The 20,625-nt window shown below is 48.6% G+C and overlaps 1 protein-coding gene across 4 annotated transcripts in view; it reads right to left on the reverse strand.

The window, feature by feature from the left end:
- The window catches only part of fwd (phosphatidylinositol 4-kinase beta fwd), a 123,384-nt gene that overhangs the window by 58,522 nt on the left and 44,237 nt on the right, over window positions 1–20,625 (reverse strand). For all 4 annotated transcript variants that reach the window (XM_037426319.2, XM_075894734.1, XM_037426318.2 and 1 more), the window contains 2 exons: window positions 14,426–14,595; window positions 12,578–12,668 (listed from right to left, as the gene is read on the reverse strand). In XM_037426319.2, the coding sequence (XP_037282216.1) occupies window positions 12,578–12,668; window positions 14,426–14,595 (261 nt within the window). The remainder of the gene's footprint in view (window positions 1–12,577; window positions 12,669–14,425; window positions 14,596–20,625) is intronic.

The raw sequence follows: 20,625 nt of genomic DNA on the forward strand, positions 1-20,625 counted from the left end.
GTGTTTACGAGTGGAAGTGTGTGTACTTGTTTTCCTGCTATCCCACCGACCATGTTCCAGACTTTAGCCTCCTGTGTATATGAATTGATCCCTGACAAAAACTTCTGCCAGCTTTCTTTTCTGGCCAGCCGACGCGTTCTCCTGCCTTGAGACTATTTTCTTGAAGGTGTCAAGATTTTCGGCTGTCGGCGAGTTCCGAAGCAGCCTCCAAGCCCCGTTTTGCTGTTTGTGCGCGTTTTGGCATTCAGAGTTCCACCATGGCACACGCCGTTTTCCAGGGTGTCCATTTGTTTGTGGGGTGCATTTTGTTGCAGCATCAATCAAAAACGCTGTGAAGTAGTTGACAGCAACATCAATGTTCATAGTACATATGTCATTCCAACCTAGACGAGCGATGGTATAAAACTGTTCCCAGTCGGCTCTATTTAAGAGCCACTTGGGAACACGTGGTGGGCACTCAGTTACTGTAGTTGTGCTCAAAACTACGGGGAAGTGGTCACTTCCGTACAGATTGCTGACGACTTTCCACTGGAGTAGAGGCACAAGAGATGGAGATACTATGCTTAGGTCTATGGAGGAGTAGGTGTTATTAGCAAGATTATAATAGGTTGGTTCTTTTCGATTTAGGAGACACGCGCTCGACGAGAGAAGGAACTGTTCGATCAGTCGACCTCGCGCGTCATACCGAGAGTCACCTCATAGTTTGCTATGCGCATTAAAGTCTCCAAGGAGAACATAAGGCTCCGGAAGTTCATCAATTAAAGAGTGTAAATCACGTTTTTGCAGCTGATAGCTAGGAGGAATGTAAATAGTGCAGATTGTGATCAGTTTATCAAAAAGAACTGCTCGAACAGCCACTGCCTCAAGGGATGTTTGGAGTTGTGTGTGCATGCAATCCCTTGATTCACTATGATGGCAACACCTCCGGATGATGTCATGGCATCAACACGGTCCTTTCAGAAAATAACGTATTTACGAAGAAAATTTGTGTGTTTTGAATTAAGGTGTGTTTCTTGTACACACAGCACTTTTGGTGAGTGTTCGTGTAAGAGTTCTTGGATGTCGTCAAGGTTTCTGAGAAGGCCCCTGACGTTCCATTGTATAATTTGAGTGTTCATGATGAATGTAAAATAGTGCTGTGTGTACGAAAAGAGAGTGGCTGTTTGGACAGGGAGTTTGAGTTCACTTAACAGGGCCGTCACCAGGCCCTGTTATCTGCTTTTTTGTTTTCTTGGCGCGCTCCAAGGAGCCACGCCGCTCTGTCGGCACCAAGGGTACCGACGTATCCATTGGCTCCTCGGAGGCACTGGATGCCCGCACGTGTGGGCTGTTAGTTCGAATTTTGGACCTCGCCTGGTGAGGTGAGGCCTTGAGACCTGAGGACTCTGGAGTCTCCGGTCTCTGTCTGGGAGTAGGCGGTGTAGCCTGAACTACAGCCGCCTTGGGGGCAGGTGCCACAACCGCCAGCTCGCTATGTGCGGGCCGAAGGAGTGGCGAGGGCTGGTGCGGCGGTGCCCCCCGATGCGCCGCATCAGCGTATGTAGGTCCATAGAATGGTGAGACTTTTCGCCCTGCTTCCTTAAATGATATGTTCTCCTTCACCTTTAATGTAATTATTTCTTTTTCTTTTTTCCAGCATGTGCAGGAGCGTGAATATGCGGCATGGTTTCCTTCGCAGTTTACACAGTGTGGCGGTTGTTTGCAGTTCTCAGACACGTGGCCTAGGACTCCACATTGTGCACAAGCCTGGCGACCACGACAGGTTTTAGAGCCATGGCCATACCTCTGGCATTGGAAGCAACGACGAGGGTTTGGTATGTACGGCCTGATAGATGTCTTCGTGTACCCTGTTTGAATAGATTCCGGTAGTTTACTGGATGCAAACGTGAGTATTAAGTGTTTTGTCGGTGTTTCCTTATTATCTCTTCTGATGATGATTCTCTGTACATTAGTGACATTTTGGCTCTTCCACCCCTCCAAAAGTTCAGTCTCAGTCAAGTCAAGTAAGTCCATGTCAGATACCACTCCGCGAGTTGTGTTCATTGATCTATGTGGTGTTATGGTTATTGGTATGCCACCGAAATCTGAAAAACGGTCTAGCTTTTCAAATTGTTCTTTGTCACGGATTTCGAGGAAAAGGTCTCCACTAGCCATTTTGATTACCTTGTACCCTGTGCCAAGAGTTTCGGTAAGACATCTAGAAACCAGGAAAGGAGAGACTGTTCTGGCTTGCTTTTCAGTTTTTTCACAGTGGATAACATGATAGTGAGGATATGTTTCTTCTGGCTGGTTGAAAAAATTTATATCATCGGTGCGTACCCGCTTTAAGCCGGTACGATCAGACAGTAAGGGGAACGCTCTGTACATGCCTGTCTTATTTTTGTTCAGCAGCGTTGGCGGCCACCCACCACGGAGCCCAATGAGGGGACGCTACAAGTTTGCGGATGCTGAAACCTGCAGACGCCAGCCGTACAATGCCACTATAACCCAATGCGCCTAGACGAAGGTAGGCTATTTGCACAGGGTTAACCCTAGCCGCCAGGAAGATTGGAAGTAAACGGAAGAGAGTAGAAGACAGGACAGATAAATAGTAAGAGATAAAGACGAAGATGTAGGGAGAGAGAGATAGGAAAAGGCGACTGCCGACTTCCCCTGGGTGGGTCAGCTCAGGGGTGCCGTCTACGTGAAGCAGGGGCCAAAGGGGTGTGTTGCCTCTGTCGGGGGGCCTTAAATGTCCAATCACCCAGCATTGGCTCAACCCGTCAGCTCCTCGAGACCCAGTTACTTGCCTTGTACCAAGTGATTATCACTGAGCCCTTCGTGCACCCGACGAATGAGCTGTACGACAGGCATGTTCAGCTACCCAACTAAAGCGTCAACAAGTACTACGCAGAGCTGTGAAGGATGGTGAAGAAACGCTGAAACTACCCATCAGGTGCTGTCGAGAAAAGGCTCGTACACATCCAGTTTGTCGTCGGCCTCCGTGGCTCGTCTCTTGGATCCTCTGTGCCAAAACACGAAGCTGATGCTCAAGGAGGCATGGACACAGGCCCGTCAGTAGGAAGACAACGACAAAGGGAAGGAGCTGTCCAAGAACTGCATCAAGCATGCATAGGAGCTCAACCTAGTGAAAACTAACAAGTCTGCACCTCGTCGTCACTTCAAAGCTAAGCCTACTCCTTCACAGCTGTAAGGCGAGCACTCACGCGAAGCATCCACATGTGCATTCTGCGGCCGTGCATCTCGCCAACGTTCGGACTGCCCGGCTCGACGCTCCACTTGCAACTTCTGCAAAAAGAAAGGCCCCTTCACCGAAGTATGCCCCTCGCAGAAGCACAAGCAGAACAAGCAGAAGAAGCAGAAATGAAGAAGCTCCCACAACTCCACAGACTCCGTTCATGTGCATGTGGTTGGCACGCTCGGCATGTCAAACTTCAATGACATGACCATTGACAAATACACAAGCGCAGTTCAAGGTCGACTTTGGTGCCAAAGTCTCTGCTCTACCAATCGACTTCCCTATGCAGCCCGTCAAGCTCGACCAAGTCGACAATCTGCTCATCGGCCCTGGAGGTCAGCCAGTTCGTGTGCTGAGCTCGTATATGGCACAACTCCGGTGGCAAGAAAAAACAAGCTGCCAGCACCTATACGTGAAAAATTGAATTGCTGCACAAACTTGAAGAAAAAAACAAGAGAGACAGGAAAGAGCATTGCTTCAGCCTATACGTGATCCAGTCACTCACTGCGCCTCTTTTGAGATTGCCAGCGCTACAAGCTCCGAGTGTTTTTATATTTCCTTGACGAACTCACCCCTTCGATAGCAACATTGCACACAGAGCTCAAGGATGAGTACATTATCCTGCTGGAACCTGATGCCATGCTGTTCTCATCCAGCGTCTACCACAGGATCCCATCTTGCTGCTCGAGATCATATGCCGCCAGTCGGACAAATTGGAAAGCGCTGAAGTTAATAGATCATACCAGTTTCGAAACTGCGTTCCAAAACCCGGACACGCAATTGGCCGATTCTTGCAAGGGTTAGCAGACTGTCGCACTATGTGGGAGCAACAATGCAACACACAAAATATTGCTACGTACCAGTGCATGGAGTGGAAGAAGACAAAGCAGACAGACTGGCGCGAGCTAATATGTGTGGCTGGCGCTGCTCGCCTGACCGGCTGAAAATACATCGGTGACTACCCCTCTGAGTCAGTCTCCTTCCCGTAACATATTTGGTGGAGTTGTGCGATCTCCGTCCTCGCCACGGAACTCCGAAGCGGACGCTCCCTCGCGGCTTACTACATGACCACCCAAGACTCGGCTACATCCTCTCCGGTCGCTCCCCCTTCTGCCCAACCTGTCAACCCAGCGCCCGCAACAACTTTCGTGACGCTTCCCGTGCTCAAAGACCCCGGCGTGTTCTCGGGCAGCGAGGGTTCCGACGTCGACCAGTGGCTACGCCTCTACGAACGCGTCAGCGCCACTTACAGGTGGGATCCCACTCTTACGCTTGCAAACGTCATCTTTTATCTCGACGGAAACCCTCGTGTTTGGTTTGATAACCACGAGCATGACATAACAAGCTGGGACAGCTTCAAAGAAAAGATACGTGAGCTTTTTGCCAACATCTCTGGTCGTCGTGAAGCTGCGAAAAATGAGTTGTCGACTCGCGCACAATCTTCCACGGAGCCCTACAACGGTTACATTCAGGCTGCCTTCTCACTATGCCACCAAGCTGATGAAAACATGTCCGAACCTGAAAAAATTGCGCATATCCTAAAGGGTATCGCCGACGATGCGTTCAACTTGTTGGTATTCAACAATGTGTCATCTGTTGATGCGATCATTCAAGAATGCCGCCGGTTCCAACAAGCTAAAAGCAGACGCATCTCCCATCAGTTCCAGCGCCTCCCGAACACCACTGCGACGTCCTCGTGTCTCGACACATATCATCCACCATACACCTGTGACAACTTGACGCGAATAGTCAGGCAGGAACTTGAAGCGGCTGCTCCAGCTAAGGTGGGACCAACGTCCCCTGACCCCTCTCCGCATATTACGTTGCCTCTCATTCAAGCATTCGTCCGGCAGGAAATCTCCAGCTTGGGAATTCACTCTATCTCACCGCCTCCCCGCACCGACTATCAGCCCCAATACATGCCTGCACGTCCCTTCCCAACCGGCTCTCCCACAACGTTCCGTAATCCGTCCGCATGGCGAACACACGATGACAAGTCGATCTGCTTCTCGTGTCACAGAATCGGGCACATTTCTCGCCATTGCAGAAGTCGCTGGGGTCCTCCTGCACAACCCTCCTCTCATCCCTTCTATGCACGTCCTGCCTATCGCCATGAGACCAGCCGCGACCATTTTGCCCAGGAACCTGCTTCTGAACACTACTCCCGCTCTCTATCCCCCCAACGTCGCCAGTCTCGTTCTCCACAGCCCCACCGACCACCGTCTTCTTCTGCCTTCCCACGAGGTTCCCCGACCGAAAACTATGTGTTGCAGCCCCCGGAGGTGGCGCTGCATCGCTCGGACTGACCGAAAATCCTCTTTTGACGATACTGACAAAACGGAACCTCATAGACGTACAAGTAGACGGCGTACATGTCAGTGCTCTTGTCGACACCGGCGCTCAACTTTCCGTGATGACGAGTGATTTTCGCCGCAAGTTCAAGAAGGTTCTCACACCTGCGACCACTCAGTTCGTCCCTGTTGCAGATGGTGGAATAGCATCTATCGTTGGAATGTGCTCCGCTCGTGTGAGCATTGCGGATCGACACACAGTTGTTCTCTTCACCGTCGTTCATAAATGCCCCCACGACGTAATCTTAGGCCTCGACGTCCTGTCCGCGCATTCTGCCCTCATAGACTGTTCGACCAGTACGCTCCGTCTACACTTGCCCGCAACAGAACCTCTTGCACAATGGCCGAGTCGCCTCTGCACAACGGGACATGCGCACTTCCCTCCACAGACACTGACCTACATAAAGCTCGTCTCAATACCACCAGTTCCTGACGGTGACTTTGTTCTGACCCCTATCACCGATGTCCTCATAAACCGTGGTATTACATTACCGCACACCATTTTGTTCGTCGCAGGAAATTCTACATGCCTCCCAGTTGTCAACTTTAGCTTGACACCTCAAGTTCTGCCACAAGGGATCTCTGACGTTTCTCTGCACCTTAGAAGACAATGCGATAGATGTTTTCGCGATGGCAGCTCCTTCTGACCCCCACGCTCAACATCAATCTGCCACTTGCTCCGACACCGCTTTTACGTCGATGATCGCTTCCAACTTAATGCCGCAGCAGACTGATGAGCTCCACCGGTTTCTGCTGTCCTACATCGACATTTTTGACATCAGCAGCCGTCCGTTGGGGAAAGCTACCGGTACGAGCCACCGCATAAACACTGGTAATAAGCATCCTATTCATAGGCGTCTATCGGGTGTCGGCGGCCGAGCGTCACATCATCCAAAGTGAGGTCGACAAAATGCTTGCCAAGGACATCATTGAGCCATCCTGCAGTCCTTGGGCTTTTCCTGTAGTGCTAGTCCGCAAGAAAGACGGTGCATGGCGTTTCTGCGTGGATTATCGACACCTAAACAAAATTACCAAAAAAGACGTCTACTCTCTGCCACGAATAGATGATGCGCTTGATTGCCTCTGTGGGTCCCACTATTTTTTCCTCCATAGACCTTCGTTCCGGCTACTGGCAGATAGAGGTAGATGAAATGGACCGTGAGAAGGCAGCATTCATCACCCCCGATGGCCTATATCAGTTCAAGGTCATGCCCTTCGGCCTCTGTAACGCTCCAGCAACTTTCGAACAAATGATGGACTCCCAGCTCAGAGGATTCAAATGGTCCACCTGTTTGCGCTACTTGGACGACGTCATCGTATTTTCACCAACATTTGAAACTCATATAGAGCGCCTCTCTGCCATCCTGGGAATCTTCCGTCACGCTGGCCTGCAGCTCAATTCATCCAAATGTCACTTTGGATGCCATCAAATCACAGTGCTTGGCCATTTAGTAGACGCCAATGGTGTACAACTAGACCCGGCAAAAATCGGCGCAGTCAAAAACTTTCCTGTACCACGATCTGCGAAGGATGTACGCAGCTTTATCGAACTATGCTCCTACTTCCGACGCTTCGTGAAAAATTTTGCGCACATAGCGAGGCCGCTTACGCAGCTCCTCAAGAAAGAAGTCCTGTTTTCATGGGGCTCCGAAGAGGCTTCTGCGTTCTCCACTCTCGTCGCCCTTCTCACTACTCCTCCGATTCTGGCACACTTCAACCCTGCTGCCCGTACGGAAATCCGTACAGATGCAAGTTTACATGGCATTGGTGCAGTGCTGGCTCAGAAACAGCATGGCCATGATTGTGTTATTGCATATGTCAGCCGCCTCCTGTCCGCCCCTGAACATAACTATTCCATCACAGAGCGTGAGTGCTTGGCTCTTGTATGGGCAGTGGCGAAATTTCGACCTTATCTATACGGACGCCCATTTTCGGTAGTTACCAACCACCATGCACTCTGCTGGCTCAACTCTCTGAAAGATCCATCAAGCCACCTTGGTCACTGGGCTTTGCACCTGCAAGAGTTTTCCTCTTCGGTGGTCTACAAATCTGGCCGCCTACACCATGATGCCGATTGCCTCTCCCGGTACCCTGTTGACGATCCTGAGGACACTGACGAGCCCACGGAGAACTCTATCTTGTCAGTGTCCGACTTCCTAAATATTGGGGAAGAACAGATGCGTGATCGAGAGCTGCTTGAGATCATCAGCCGTATGGAATCCTCCCCAAATGGTGCTTCCGTCCGCTACCTTGTCATTCAAAAGGGTGTGCTATACCGTCGCAACTTCCAACCAGACGGGCCCGACGTTCTCATAGTTGGCCTAAGCATTTGCGCCGCTGTGTTTTCACTGAACTTCACGACGCTCCCACAGCTGGACACCTTGGCGTATCCCACACGTACGAGCGCATCCGGCGCCGTTTCTTTTGGCCAGGCCTTGCTCGTTCGGTACGCCGATACGTCGCCACGTGTGACCTATGCCAACGTCATAAAACACCGTCGCTGCTACCCGCTAGCCATCTTCAACCAATTGACATACCCGCGGAACCATTTTACCGGGTTGGGTTAGACCTGCTTGGTCCTTTTCCCACATCAACATTGGGAAACAAATGGAAAGCCGTTATTACAGACTACGCTACACGCTACGCTATTACGCGAGCTCTATCGACCAGCTGTGCAACCAGCGTCGCTGACTTCATGTTACGGGACGTTATATTGATTCACGGTGCTCCGAGACAGCTCCTCACAGACCGTGGCCGTACATTTCTATCCTAAGTCATCGCCGACATTCCGCGTTCTTGTTCCACGCAACACACACTGACACCTGCTTACCGCCCTCAAACAAACGACCTCACGGAAAACGATTTAACCGCACTTTAACAAATATGCTCGCTATGTACGTGTCGCTCGACCACCGAGACTGGGACCTTGCCTTACCCTACGCAACTTTCGCGTATAATTCATCCCGTCACAACACAGCGGGCTTTACGCCGTTCTACTTATTGTACGGAAGAGAGCCGACTTTACCACTGGACACAGTCATCTCAGCTCACCCTTCGTCCACCAGCGAGTACACCCGCAACGCGATTGCGTGAGCCGATCATGCCCATCAGCTCGCTCGCGCTTGGCTGATGGCGTCGCAAACCAACCAATGCTGTCGGTACGATGCGGAACATAGAGACGTACATTTCGCTCCCGGTACCCTCGTTTTACTCTGGTCTCCTCACCGTCGGCTGGGCCTATCAGAAAAACTTCTGTCTCATTACACGGGACCCTACCGTATATTGCATCAAGTAACACCTGTCACGTACGAGATCAGCCCCATCCATCCATCATCATCTACTATGCGGCCCAGTGATATTGTACACGTCTCTCGGATCAAGCCCTAGAAGAATGTGTCAGATAACGACCTTTAAAGCACCGGGACGGTGCCTCCGCCGCCGGGAGTCATGCTACGTGCCAGTGCATGGATTTGAAGACGACAAAGCAGATAGACTGGCGCGAGCTAATCTGTGTGGCTGGCGCTGCTCGCCTAACCAGCTGTAAATACATCGGTGATTACCCCTAGGAATCGGTCTCCTTCTCGTAACAATATTTTGTTTAATAGTTACTCATCACCAGGTGACGCGACAACCTGCACACTACCGCTTTTTCGGCCTATCCGAACTTTGATACATAGAGCCTATCAGGAGTTTTGCAATTCATATGATTGAATAACTGGGAAAAGGCGGGCAGGATTCCAGGATCAACAGGCCAACTCCACGATGCTCCGATCTCGTCATCGTCCAGAAAAGATTATGATTCCTCCGACTGTGTGTTGAATTGACTCAGCTGATCAAGGTCATCCTCCCCAAACGCCTTATTCTGCCAACAGATGAGCAAGTTCTCCTCAGTGACGCAACAGTTTTCTTCAAGGCAACCGTGAGCTTCCACCACGCGAAGCTCTCGGCCGATTCCCAAGAGCTGACGACATTCATCCCCCCATATGGCCGATAATGCTTTTTGCTTGCTCCCCATTGGCATCACCACCAGTCCCGACTACTTCCAAAGACATATGGCAACAATCCTGGAGGGCCAAGAAGTTGCCAACATGGTCGATGACATTCTGGTTTTTGGACGCACCCACCAGGAGCATGATGCCAGACTGAGCCAGGTGCTATATCGGAATGCAGGCATCACACTGAATGAGGACAAGTGTTGTTATGGGGCATCTGAGGTCTCCGTTGGAGGTGTCATCTCAGCTAAGGGTATCAGGCCAGATCCAAGCAAGGTCGAAGCAGTCATAGTTATGGAAGCTCCCACAGATGTCGTCTGCTTCGCCGACGACATCTGTGGGAGCTTCCATAAGTTGATTCCCATTTCAAGCAGACAACTGTTTGAAATGGGAATTATCTCCCCAAATTCCTGCCACACATCTCGAACGTCACAGAACCCATCAGAGCCTTGCTGAACAAGCCTGCGAGTTGGGTGTGGAAGCATGAGCAAGAGACAGCCTTCAAGAAGGTCAAGGAACTCGATGTCAGATAGGCGCATGGCCAAATGCCAGTCCTCATACACCATGACACTGTCTATGGATGCAAGCTCTTTCGGATTTGCTGTAGGCTTCCTGCAGACTCAACCCTCAGGAGGGAGCTGCCTAGTCACATTTGCTTCGAGGTCCACGATCGAAACTGAACAGCGTTACTGCCATACCGAAAAAGAAGCTTTGGCAATGACATGGGGGGGTATCTAAAAGTCCGATGAATTTGTTCGTGGCGCAATGACGTGGGGGGCTATCTAAGTTCAACGAGTTTGTCCGTAGTATCACTTCTGGCATCGAGACTGACCCCCTGCCACTTGTTTCTGGACTAAACAGAGCTGGACATGTTGCCGCCTCGTATTTAGAAAATACGGCTCAAGACAACGCAGTACCAGTTCTGTTGCATGTGCCAGGAAAGCTGCTAGCAACAGCAGATATCTTATTGCGTATCACCCACAAGGCATCTACTCCTGTAAAAACAGTAGAACTCGTTGCTGCACAAGTAGTCAGCCGCATGTCTAAAGTTTTGCCGCTCAGCCCTGAGGATGTACGGCAGTCACAAGAGTCTGATGGAGAGAGCAAGACTCATCTGTCAGCATGGTTGGTCCCAAAAGACCAAGATACCTCTGCATCTGTCAAAGCATGTCTCTGGCGTGGCCGAGCTTTCCGTCTGTGACAGTATCCTGTTGAAAAGCCCACGGCTGGTCATACCATCATCCATTCAGCCGGCGGTGTTGAAACTGCTGCACGATGGGCATCAACAGGATTAAAGCACTAGCTTGGCAGCCGGTTGGTGGCCCGGGAACTCAGCAGACATCACTTCTCTAGTCACCAACTGCAAACAGTAGCCTCTACCCATGTGAACCTTGCAGAACCACTAGTCTCCACAGCTCTACCTGCACGTCCCTGGAAACTTCTTGGAATGAAATTGTTCCATCTCAATGGCCAGAAGTTCCTCCTAGCGGTGGACTACTACTCGAGCTTCGTGAGGCAGTGACCCTGAGAAGCATCTCAGGCAGTCATCGATACTCTCAAAAGCCTCTTCGCATGTCACAAAATACCGCAAGAGGTCTGGTAATGAACCACTGTTCTCGTCGAAAGAGGGTGCAGCATTTGCGGAGTCTTACGGCTTCAACCATTCAATCAGTAGCCCACACTACGCCTAGTCAAAAGAGAGGCAGAAAGAACCGTATGAACAATTAAGGAACTGTTCTGCAAGTCGACAAGTTCGTCCTCCTCTCACTCTGTTTAGTTATGTGGACACTCGGGTGTAGTTGCTGCACTCCAGTGTAGTTGTTGATGAGACGTTAACTGACAACCAGAGTCCCGAAGCAAAACTCAGAGCTATGTCCCAACTGGTTTGCCTAGGAAAGATGTCGCCAAAGATTCTGCTTACAAGTGCAAGCAGACTGATGACTACAATGGGCATCATGAAGCTCAAGACATGACACCTCTCCAAAGAGCCAGCATGTATGGGTACGCTCTGACAAAATGTGAGCTATATTCCTCAGCCTGGGGCAAAGGCCAAGAAGCTATATGGTTGAAACAGACTCGGGCGGTGTTTTGCAATGCAACTGCTGTCACCTAGTATTTTTCGTGCCTCTGGTGAGAAACCACTGCCGACTCAGCAACCATCTCCACCACAGCAAGTTCCCCTTCAGGAACCTCAGCCTACTAACAGTGTGGAACCTACGGTCCCCAAAGGACCGTCTGTGCAACATTCTCCTGCAGCCAGAGACCATTGTGACGGCGTTAAACAAACATATTATGGCCGGTGCATCGTTCAAACACATCATGAAGTTTCACTTCAAACAATGTGGCAGATGTCTTCCATTCTCCCATCGAACCTTTCAACTTTCAAGAGGGGAGATGTAGAGGTCAGCACAATTCAGCCCTTTTATTGGGCCACCACCTAAGAGCGGCACTTCCTGTTACTTGCACGTGCGCATTCTATATATGTTCGTGCCCAATAAAAAGTGGGTCCCAAATTTCGTCCGAGCCAGCAGCTTGTAAGCGTCGATCTCTGTGTGTCTATGCACCTGCGCACTAACCACACTACACTAAGAACATAAACACTCGTGCACACCCTTGACAAACATGCTGAAACTTAAAAAAGAAAAAATGCATTTTAAAGTGTGATTTAGATGCTGCATAAGGTTGCATTGAGTGCCTTATCAAAGTCATCGTATTTTGTTATTTTCTGCGCAGATACAAAGCTTCACTGAAAGAGAGGCTTAGTCTACTCTTCAACAGAAAGCAATGTCAGTGGTAAGAAGGAAATGTAGGATTTACAAAGTGGCCTTTCGGCATGTCAATCTGCGGTTTCCCAGAGTTCACAACAGTGAAATAAATTTCGCTTGAAATGAGAATTCCTCATTTCAAAGCATGCACAAATGAAATGGTGATGCCAAGCCTGTGCACAAGATGGCAGCCGTTTGATCTATCCACAGCTTTCAAAGTGATAGACCTACTTTTGAGCTCTTTTGTAGGCACCACTTGTAGTCTGAGTCCTAAGGAGATGAGGGTCTTGATAAACTGGTTCTGAGAGGTGAGGCGTGGTGCCTGCAAGACAGAGATGGTTCATTTAAGCACAACACTAGCATATCAAACCAACAAGAACAGTGATTTACTGTACCTACTCATATAATTTGTACACCCCTAATATTTGGCCAACTGTACTGGAAAATGTATAAATTTACTTAGGAATATACAGTTAAACCTGCTTATAACGAACCTCCATGTAACGAATTCCTCAATATAACGAAGTTTTTCAATTCCCTGCCGTCACTCCATAAAAGCACATGTATTTGTAACCTCTATGTAACAAAGTAACAATGGGAGACAACCTTGATATAACGAATTTTCCCCACGGACAATCTAGAAATTTTGCTCCACATTTTGGCATTTTGGTACGACGTGCATCTTCCGCGGCAGCGGCGTGCACGGTGCACAAGGCAAGAGCGAGCGCTCGTTGTTTCACGCGGGTGCGCGCGAGGCGGGCAGGCGGACCTGCTTCTCTGTGCTCCCTTCCGCAGTTATTTTTATAGTGTCATGTGTTTACTTTGTTATTTATGTTTTTGTTTCTCCTTTGTAATCATTTTTTTTAGCAGCAGTAGCAGGGCTGGACTGAGGTTAGTTGTCCCTCATAGCAGTGTCATTTTAACTACATGAGTGACGTTCGGCTGCCTTTTGCAGACCGGTAAAGGGCAAATTTAGGAGAGGGGGATGTGAGAATTGAGGCTAACCCGCTGCCTTTGCGTGGGCTTTGCTGCCTTTTCTGCCGTTCTCATGTCCCGACATGTCGTCTCCCCTCCTTTGCTGCCTGCCACGCTGGGGTTTTCGAGCGCTGCGTCGGGAGCGGGCAGACAGATATTCTCCGGGACTTCAAACGGTGAGCCACGCGATCTTTTCCGTCCGTCGACTCCCGTCGCTCGGGGTTCGTTGGACTTCGCTGACGGTGCCTCGCGTCCGAGGGAAACGCTCACCTTTTGTTGCCCCGTGCGTACGCACGGCCAAAGGGCGGTATGGTGTCCTAGTGCGTGGCCTGGCTACGCCGACCCGTCTCCCTCCGAAGCCAACGCGAGCGCCTTTGCCCTCGCTCGAGCAACCGGGCCTTGGTCCCGGTGTCTCCGTCGATCACCTTTACCGCGGAGACGTGCTCGTGGCACCCTGTGTAGTACTTTGTGCCCGTGGCGTCGATAAGCCTATTTGCTTTCCCGTCGCGCCTTTGCAACGAGCCATACTGCGTTGGGTGTTGCCACAATAAAGTGTTGCGACTTTGAGCAGTATCGTGTTCTCGCCACGGCGATGGTTAACGCGTGCCCTGCGGCTCGCTAAGACCGGACCCACGTTGGTGGCCGTACTCCTACGTGTACACCACACGCTGTTGTGGCCAAAGGAGCTGCTGAAGTCCTTTATTGGTAAAGCTTCAATGGTATTGAGTATGACTGTAACTTAAAGTGCAAGAGGGTTTACACGCTATTTTCATGCAAAATAAAGTGCGGAGAATTGCAAAAGTAGTTGATTCACGCCTTGTTCTATATTATACCGTGAATGAATCGCTATGTTAGCGCTTGTTACTATTTCCGACAATAGTTTTGGGGCCTGAAATGGTTTGATTTAGGTCTTGAATATGCATGTGTCGTATTTCGAATTATCAATATATCGTACTTTTTTTGCTATATCCTTCAAGTTGGATATATCTGAGATCGACTATATTTAGAATATTTTCAATTTTCTAATATTTTCAATTACAAGTGCTCGAACATGCAATGGCATCCCTGGATTGAAGCCAGTCAGCCAGAGTGGCAAGCACGCACCTGGCAGTGGCACTCCATCCTGGTTCGTCCACGCAGGTCGACAACAATGCTGTCGCAACTGTCGTAGCAGGCGCAGCCATTGTCAAAAGCATGACCCGAGCCCAAGTCCCCCAGCAGGGCTGCCTTGCGACTAGACTCGGGAATGTGCCGGCTCCCACCAGCACTCATGCCTGAAAATCATCAAACACGCAGTTTGTAAATGCCATTGTTGACCCAGTCGCCGACTGAGCAGAACGGGAAGAAATTCAATGAAGAAATTTCTCAATTAGCGAATAAATGGCTGCTTAAGGGGAGACATGGCTAGAAAACCACTAAGTAAGGCACAAGTTTTGTTTTTCCAATTCATTTTTGTCCCCAAACGTTGCACCTTTCTTATTTAATGTTGAGGCTAAATACCGCATTTACTTGCATAATTTGTGCATCCCTAATATTTTGCCACCTTTACTAAAAAGAAAAAAAAATATTTACTTGCATACTTTACACTCCATGACCACTCGAGCGAGCGAGTCAACGCGATTGTACATAAAACGGGCTGCAAGTGCCAAGTTGCTCGAGCGTTTGTTTATCTCTACGTCCCCAACCACTATTAGAATGCATGCGAGAGCCTGTCCCAGCAACTGTTCCTCTCGTTCTCTGCGTCCGTGCTACAATGCACACTTGGTTGATTTCAGAAGATTTTTCCGTCACGTTTATCCTGTTCCCTTGCAATGGGCTACAATAATAATGTATACAGGTAAATACAAGCTCCCTGTTATATAGTTTGCAAAAAAAAAAAAAAAAAAGAGAAGCGCGCCACCGCTAAGCTTTTCAGCATCAAGTTCTTCAAACGTGTGACGATCGGTGCAATCGTTACGGAAGAAAGCAGAAGAGTGCACGCTTGCAGTAGAATCTTGATGATACGAATTTGTATGAACCGAAAACAATTTAATGCTGATCATGAAGATGAACAAGAACTTCATGTGTCCCCTACTTTTTGCCAAAAAAAAAAAAAAAGACCATGATGTTCTTTTCAACTTTCCTGCTTTCACCGTCTCTCAATAAAATAGTGCGGTTTCTTCCCTCATGCTGCCGGAACCGAAAAGAATCTAAAGCTGATCATCAAGACGAACAAGAACTTCATGTGTCACCTACTTTTTGCCAAAAAAAAAAAAAAAAGACCATGATGTTCTTTTCAACTTTCCTGCTTTCACCATCTCTCAATAAAATAGTGCGGTTTCTTCCCTCATGCTGCTGGCACTTAAGGCACCTTCACACTGGGCATCAAAGGGAGCAAAAGCAAAAAACTTGTTGAAAATTCACTTGCTTCACCACTTAGGCGACCAAAAAACGCCCCACAAGGTCGACACGACAAAAATCAGTCCTGGAGAATTCAAGCAAATATGTCAGAGCGGCCGCGAAACCCCTTCCGCGTTGGTCAAAAACGTTCACATTCGTTGTGCCCTTAGTACGTGCAAGCACTGCCGTCGCTGCTCTTGACGCTTGAGAATTCATTCCATTTTGCCCGTTTCCTGAGCATTAAAATTCATACCGAATTATAGTTATGCATGAAATGCACTGAAAAGAAAAAGTTTACGCTTTTACAAACATTGTTTCAAGAGATAAGCCAGAAGAAACGACACGAGCAGACACATCTGCAGCGGCAGTGACGGACTCAGCCGGTTGTGCAAAAGCGAGACACTTCAGGGCACAGCAATTGTAATCCAAACCAGGCTCTCGATGAATGCGTGCTTGTCGAGGCCGCGAGCTTTGTTGTGCTGCGTTTGCGATTGCGCTGACGCAGCCACTGCTGACGCCTTTGTTGCCATGCTGAATTCGCGGCTGGTTGTTTACATCACATGGTTTGAGAGCCGTGAAGCAAAAAGGCGATCCGATATCGCATGGTCGCAAATTGGACTCAGACCAACTTTTTGCATGGTCCTCGCGGCGTGGTTTTCCAGCCATTTAGGCGGCGGAGCGGCAGGAATTCTGGAAAGTTTTGCCGCATTCCCTCCCTTCAAGGCCAAGTGTGAATGGGCCTTCCTCCCACAGACAAGCCACGTTACATCATTCACATGCAGCGGTCAATCGTGCTTTCGTATCATCCGCGGTGGCTGAGGAAATCCTTCTTATAACACCAAATCACGGCATATTCCATTAGAAACAACCATAAAATTCATATTGCGAAATTCCCATAAAATGTAATCGCACTATCGAGATTTTACTGTAGGAGTCTCCTGTTGTTCAAAAAAGCCTTTCCAGTTATGTGAAAACGCTTGGGTTCTCCGCTTTTATTGTGTCGTGGGACCTAGTTTTCCTCAGCATTCTCCAGAAGTTTCAAGAATATGGGGCATTCGAACGCACTCAACAGAATCATGGACAAAGAGCTTTGAAAAAGCAGTGACAGAAGCCGCAACGATGATTCCCAATAGGACCTCTCGATCAGCGATTTTGACTAGACCGCACATGACCAGATCTGACTGGTTAAAGTATGTGCTAATCCTGTCAAATAAGCAAGTGCACTTTGTTTGTGCTGTTATTTTTTTTATGTGTATACTGCGTGTGTTAGCATTATTGCACACTATTTCGTTTGTGTTCGTATAGGCTCACGATATTCCCACATAATTTGTGTAGCCTCTTCTCGCAGTCACAAAATCACGAAAAAAGTGAAAATTATGTGAGCAAATACAGTATTGTGAAAAAATTGGCAATTGCAAAAAACCAGTTGCTGCGAGTGCTAGCCAGCCACTGCAGCCCATACCATTACAAGTGATGTCCCTAAATTTTCCCAGGACAAAATCTGGGGACTTTGCCTGTACAGCCCATACCATTACAAGTGATGTCCCTAGATTTTTCCCAAGACAAAATCTGGGAACTTAAAAGTCTAGACTGAAGGCAGTAGTGCTAAACACTGTCATGCACCAGCAGTCATCAGCAACTTCACGGTCAACAGCAGCAAATGTCGATATTCACTAACAATGTGAAAAGGCAGAAGAAACGTGGTTGATTGATATGTGGGGCTTAACGTACCAAAACCACTGTATGACTTTGAGACACGCCGTAATGGATTGCTTCGGAAATTTAGACCACCTGGGGATCTTTAACATGCACCCAAATCTGAGCACACGGGCCTACAACATTTCCGCCTCCACCGGAAATGCAGCCGCCACAGCCAGGATTCAAACCCGCGCCCTGCGGGTCAGCAGCCGAGTACCTTAGCCACTAGACCACCGCGGCGGGGCAGAGGAAACGTGGTTACCAAAGAAGACAAAAAAAGCAAAAGTAGCTTACAGACCAGTATTCCAATCGCTCACTATAATGATGTTTCCATGCAGTTAGCAATGGCACGTTATCTATTCAAAAGTTTGGCAATTTTAAATAGAAGTTATATTTTGATACTAGAGTGTAACCTCATTACAGCAAACTTCTATAGTAAAGAGAATCGATCTCGGTCTGTTGTAAAAGGAGTATGTAAAATCTAAGTACTGTTACAACAGACTTTTATGAAAACACTGAATGGGTCTGTTAAATCACGAGTCATATAATGAATTTCTAAAAACCACATACCGTATTTACTCGCGTAATGAACGCACTCGCATAATAAATGCAACCCGAACTTCAGTCATCAAAATTTAAATTTTTTTTCTCACGTACTGTATATACTCGAATCTAAGCCGATGTTTTTTTCTAAAAAATGATGTGCGAAAGTGGGGGGTGGGCTTGGATTCAAGTACCACGATTTGGCTGCCGCTGCCGTATGCCTGAAAGCCCGAACGCGCTAGCGGCATTACAGCCCTCTATGCGCTGATCTCAAGGTACCGGTTTTGCATATCGGAGGCTCATTTTCACAACATTCTACAAGAGCTGCGCGGTGACAAGGCCGCTCAGGGCTGTTCAGCGAGAGAATAGTGGTCCTTATTTTTTTCGTACAGTCCATTGTCCCGAAATCACGCAGTCCCACATTCACGCAGCAAGGGAGCGAGGGTCGTCGAGCCAGCGAGATTTCACGTTGGAAAAGCCATATAAAGACGGGAAGACGTGGATCCTGTCACGTGATTACCGCCCATAGCTGGATGGATTGACACGGCTGTACCCTTTAGATCCGGTGGCGGCTATGCCTCCTGGCTGTAACACTTAGCGAACAAAAACTAAAATTTTTTTTCTGTAGTGCTCAGAACGCCTGCCCTGTGTTAAAATAGAATAGAAATACCTAATTTGCTAACTGGAGTTTCAAATGAAATGAATTCCCAGCCAAGCTCGTTTTACAAAAAGAAAAATTCGACCCGGCTGTGGCCACCTTGGCCACCTATCGGCTATCGCGTGGCGGATGGCTCAGAGAGGAGGCGTGGAGTTGGTCAATGGTCATTTTTCTGAAAGCGATCATGCAGTGTAGTTCTGCCTCTTGCTCTTGAAAGGCCTGTGTCAATTGTGCTTCAGATTTGATGGCACCAACCAAGCGGTGCCACTACAGCGTGGCATTTAAGTGGAAGGCCATGTTACATGCGGAAAAGACATCGAACCTACAAGCGCAGCAAGAGTTCGGTGTGCACGAAAAGAATGTGCAACGTTGGGAACTCTTCAGTTGTGCAGCAACCCGCATGGCGTTCACAGGACCGAAAACTGGCCGATGTCGCAGATTTCGCTCGAGAACAGAAAAAGGCGGAAATGCCTGCGACGACTGAAATTATTCAGGCGAAGGCCAGAGAAGTCAACATCGCAAAGGGTGTCTCCCGAGCCTATTTTAAAGCCAGCAGAGGCAGGAAAACATGCTTCATGAAACGGTTTGGATTCAGCCTGCAACGACGGACCTCCGCGTGTCAAAAGCTTAGCCTATATTCGAGGAAAGGTTTTTTTTTCTGGCCTTGCCAATTACAGGAGTCGGCCTAATTCGATTATATACGGTAATAAGCGCACCCCCTAAATTTATCAGTTGCAGTCCCGCTAACCAACAACTGGAGCCTTCTTGCACGTTGGATCTCTTCCGTTTTTCATTATTACACCGACCCACCTCGGCCACCTCGACTTGCTCCCTCTCCCCTTCACCCGCTGCGACTTTTTATCTGTGGGCGGCACGCACCCAGTCTTTTTTAAATATCTATACGCTACAGCAGGGTTCACAAGCGATGCGAGTGTAGAGATATCACAGCTAACAAGCACACGGCGAGTGAAAATCACGAAACTTGCCGTGCCAACCGACGGTCGCTTCCTGCATATACGAAACCTTAAGACCCAACCACATGCACGCAATTTTTGAGTGACGACAGGATTTGCTGTCGCTATGGTTGTCGCAAAGGGCCTCTGTCGCCATCGAGTCGCAGGTTTCTAGAAAACCAGAAAGAAATCGCTTGTCGCCCAGAAAAAATAACTATTCCCGCAACATGATCCCGGATTCTCACTTCAGTTGCAATAAGGCGCCCGCCGTAGTTTTCCCTTCATCTTGTTATCGACGGTTCGTTTTAATGCTTTGATGGTAGCTTGCTGCGATGTCGGTTGCTTGCTACAATGTCAACGTCATCGGCGCAGTCGTTGCGCGAGGTTGGCACGAAGTTAGCTAAGTGCGTCGTGGCTTCGTAGCGCATGCTTCTGGGCGCCCCTCGAGATCACAGCAGATACTACTACTGTTGCTGTTAAATGACTGCGAGAAAAGATAGTCCCGAAAAACCCTTTTATGCCGTGCATGCCGCAGGAACAGCTTGCAGAACAAAGTGCCTTTAACCCCCGAAGGTGAGTGAAGTACAACAAAGAAGCTCAGCGACCTAACTTTTTTCTTGCACCCCCCCCCCCCCCCCTACCTCCATTTTTTTGCTCATACCAAAAAAGTTTTCACGAAATTTTCCCCGCATACTAAATGCACCCCCAACTTTCCTCCTATTTTTCGAGAAAAAAAAGTGCGTTCATTTCGAGAATAATTATGATATTCAGTTTCTGTAGCCCTTATTCTATGAGATTTCAAAGTATCTTCGCTGAAAGCTTCGTAGAAGTGATGTAAAATGTTGGTGCGCCTGCCGAGGTAGTAAACATCTTTGTAAAATTTTTTTGCGCAGAAAAAGAAAAACTAAAAAAAGTGTTTTTCAAAAATCCATAGCTTTGCAACAGCGCAACTACCCACCACCATTCTGGACTCGTCGCACAAGTATTTCATAAAGAGCATTCCGTGTTTGAAATTCATTTTGAGGCCGTTAATTAGCTGCCTTTGCCATGTTGCTCTAGTAGGCCTCGCTAGT

Source organism: Rhipicephalus microplus, chromosome 5, assembly GCF_043290135.1.
Source record: "Rhipicephalus microplus isolate Deutch F79 chromosome 5, USDA_Rmic, whole genome shotgun sequence".
NCBI lineage: Eukaryota > Metazoa > Arthropoda > Arachnida > Ixodida > Ixodidae > Rhipicephalus > Rhipicephalus microplus.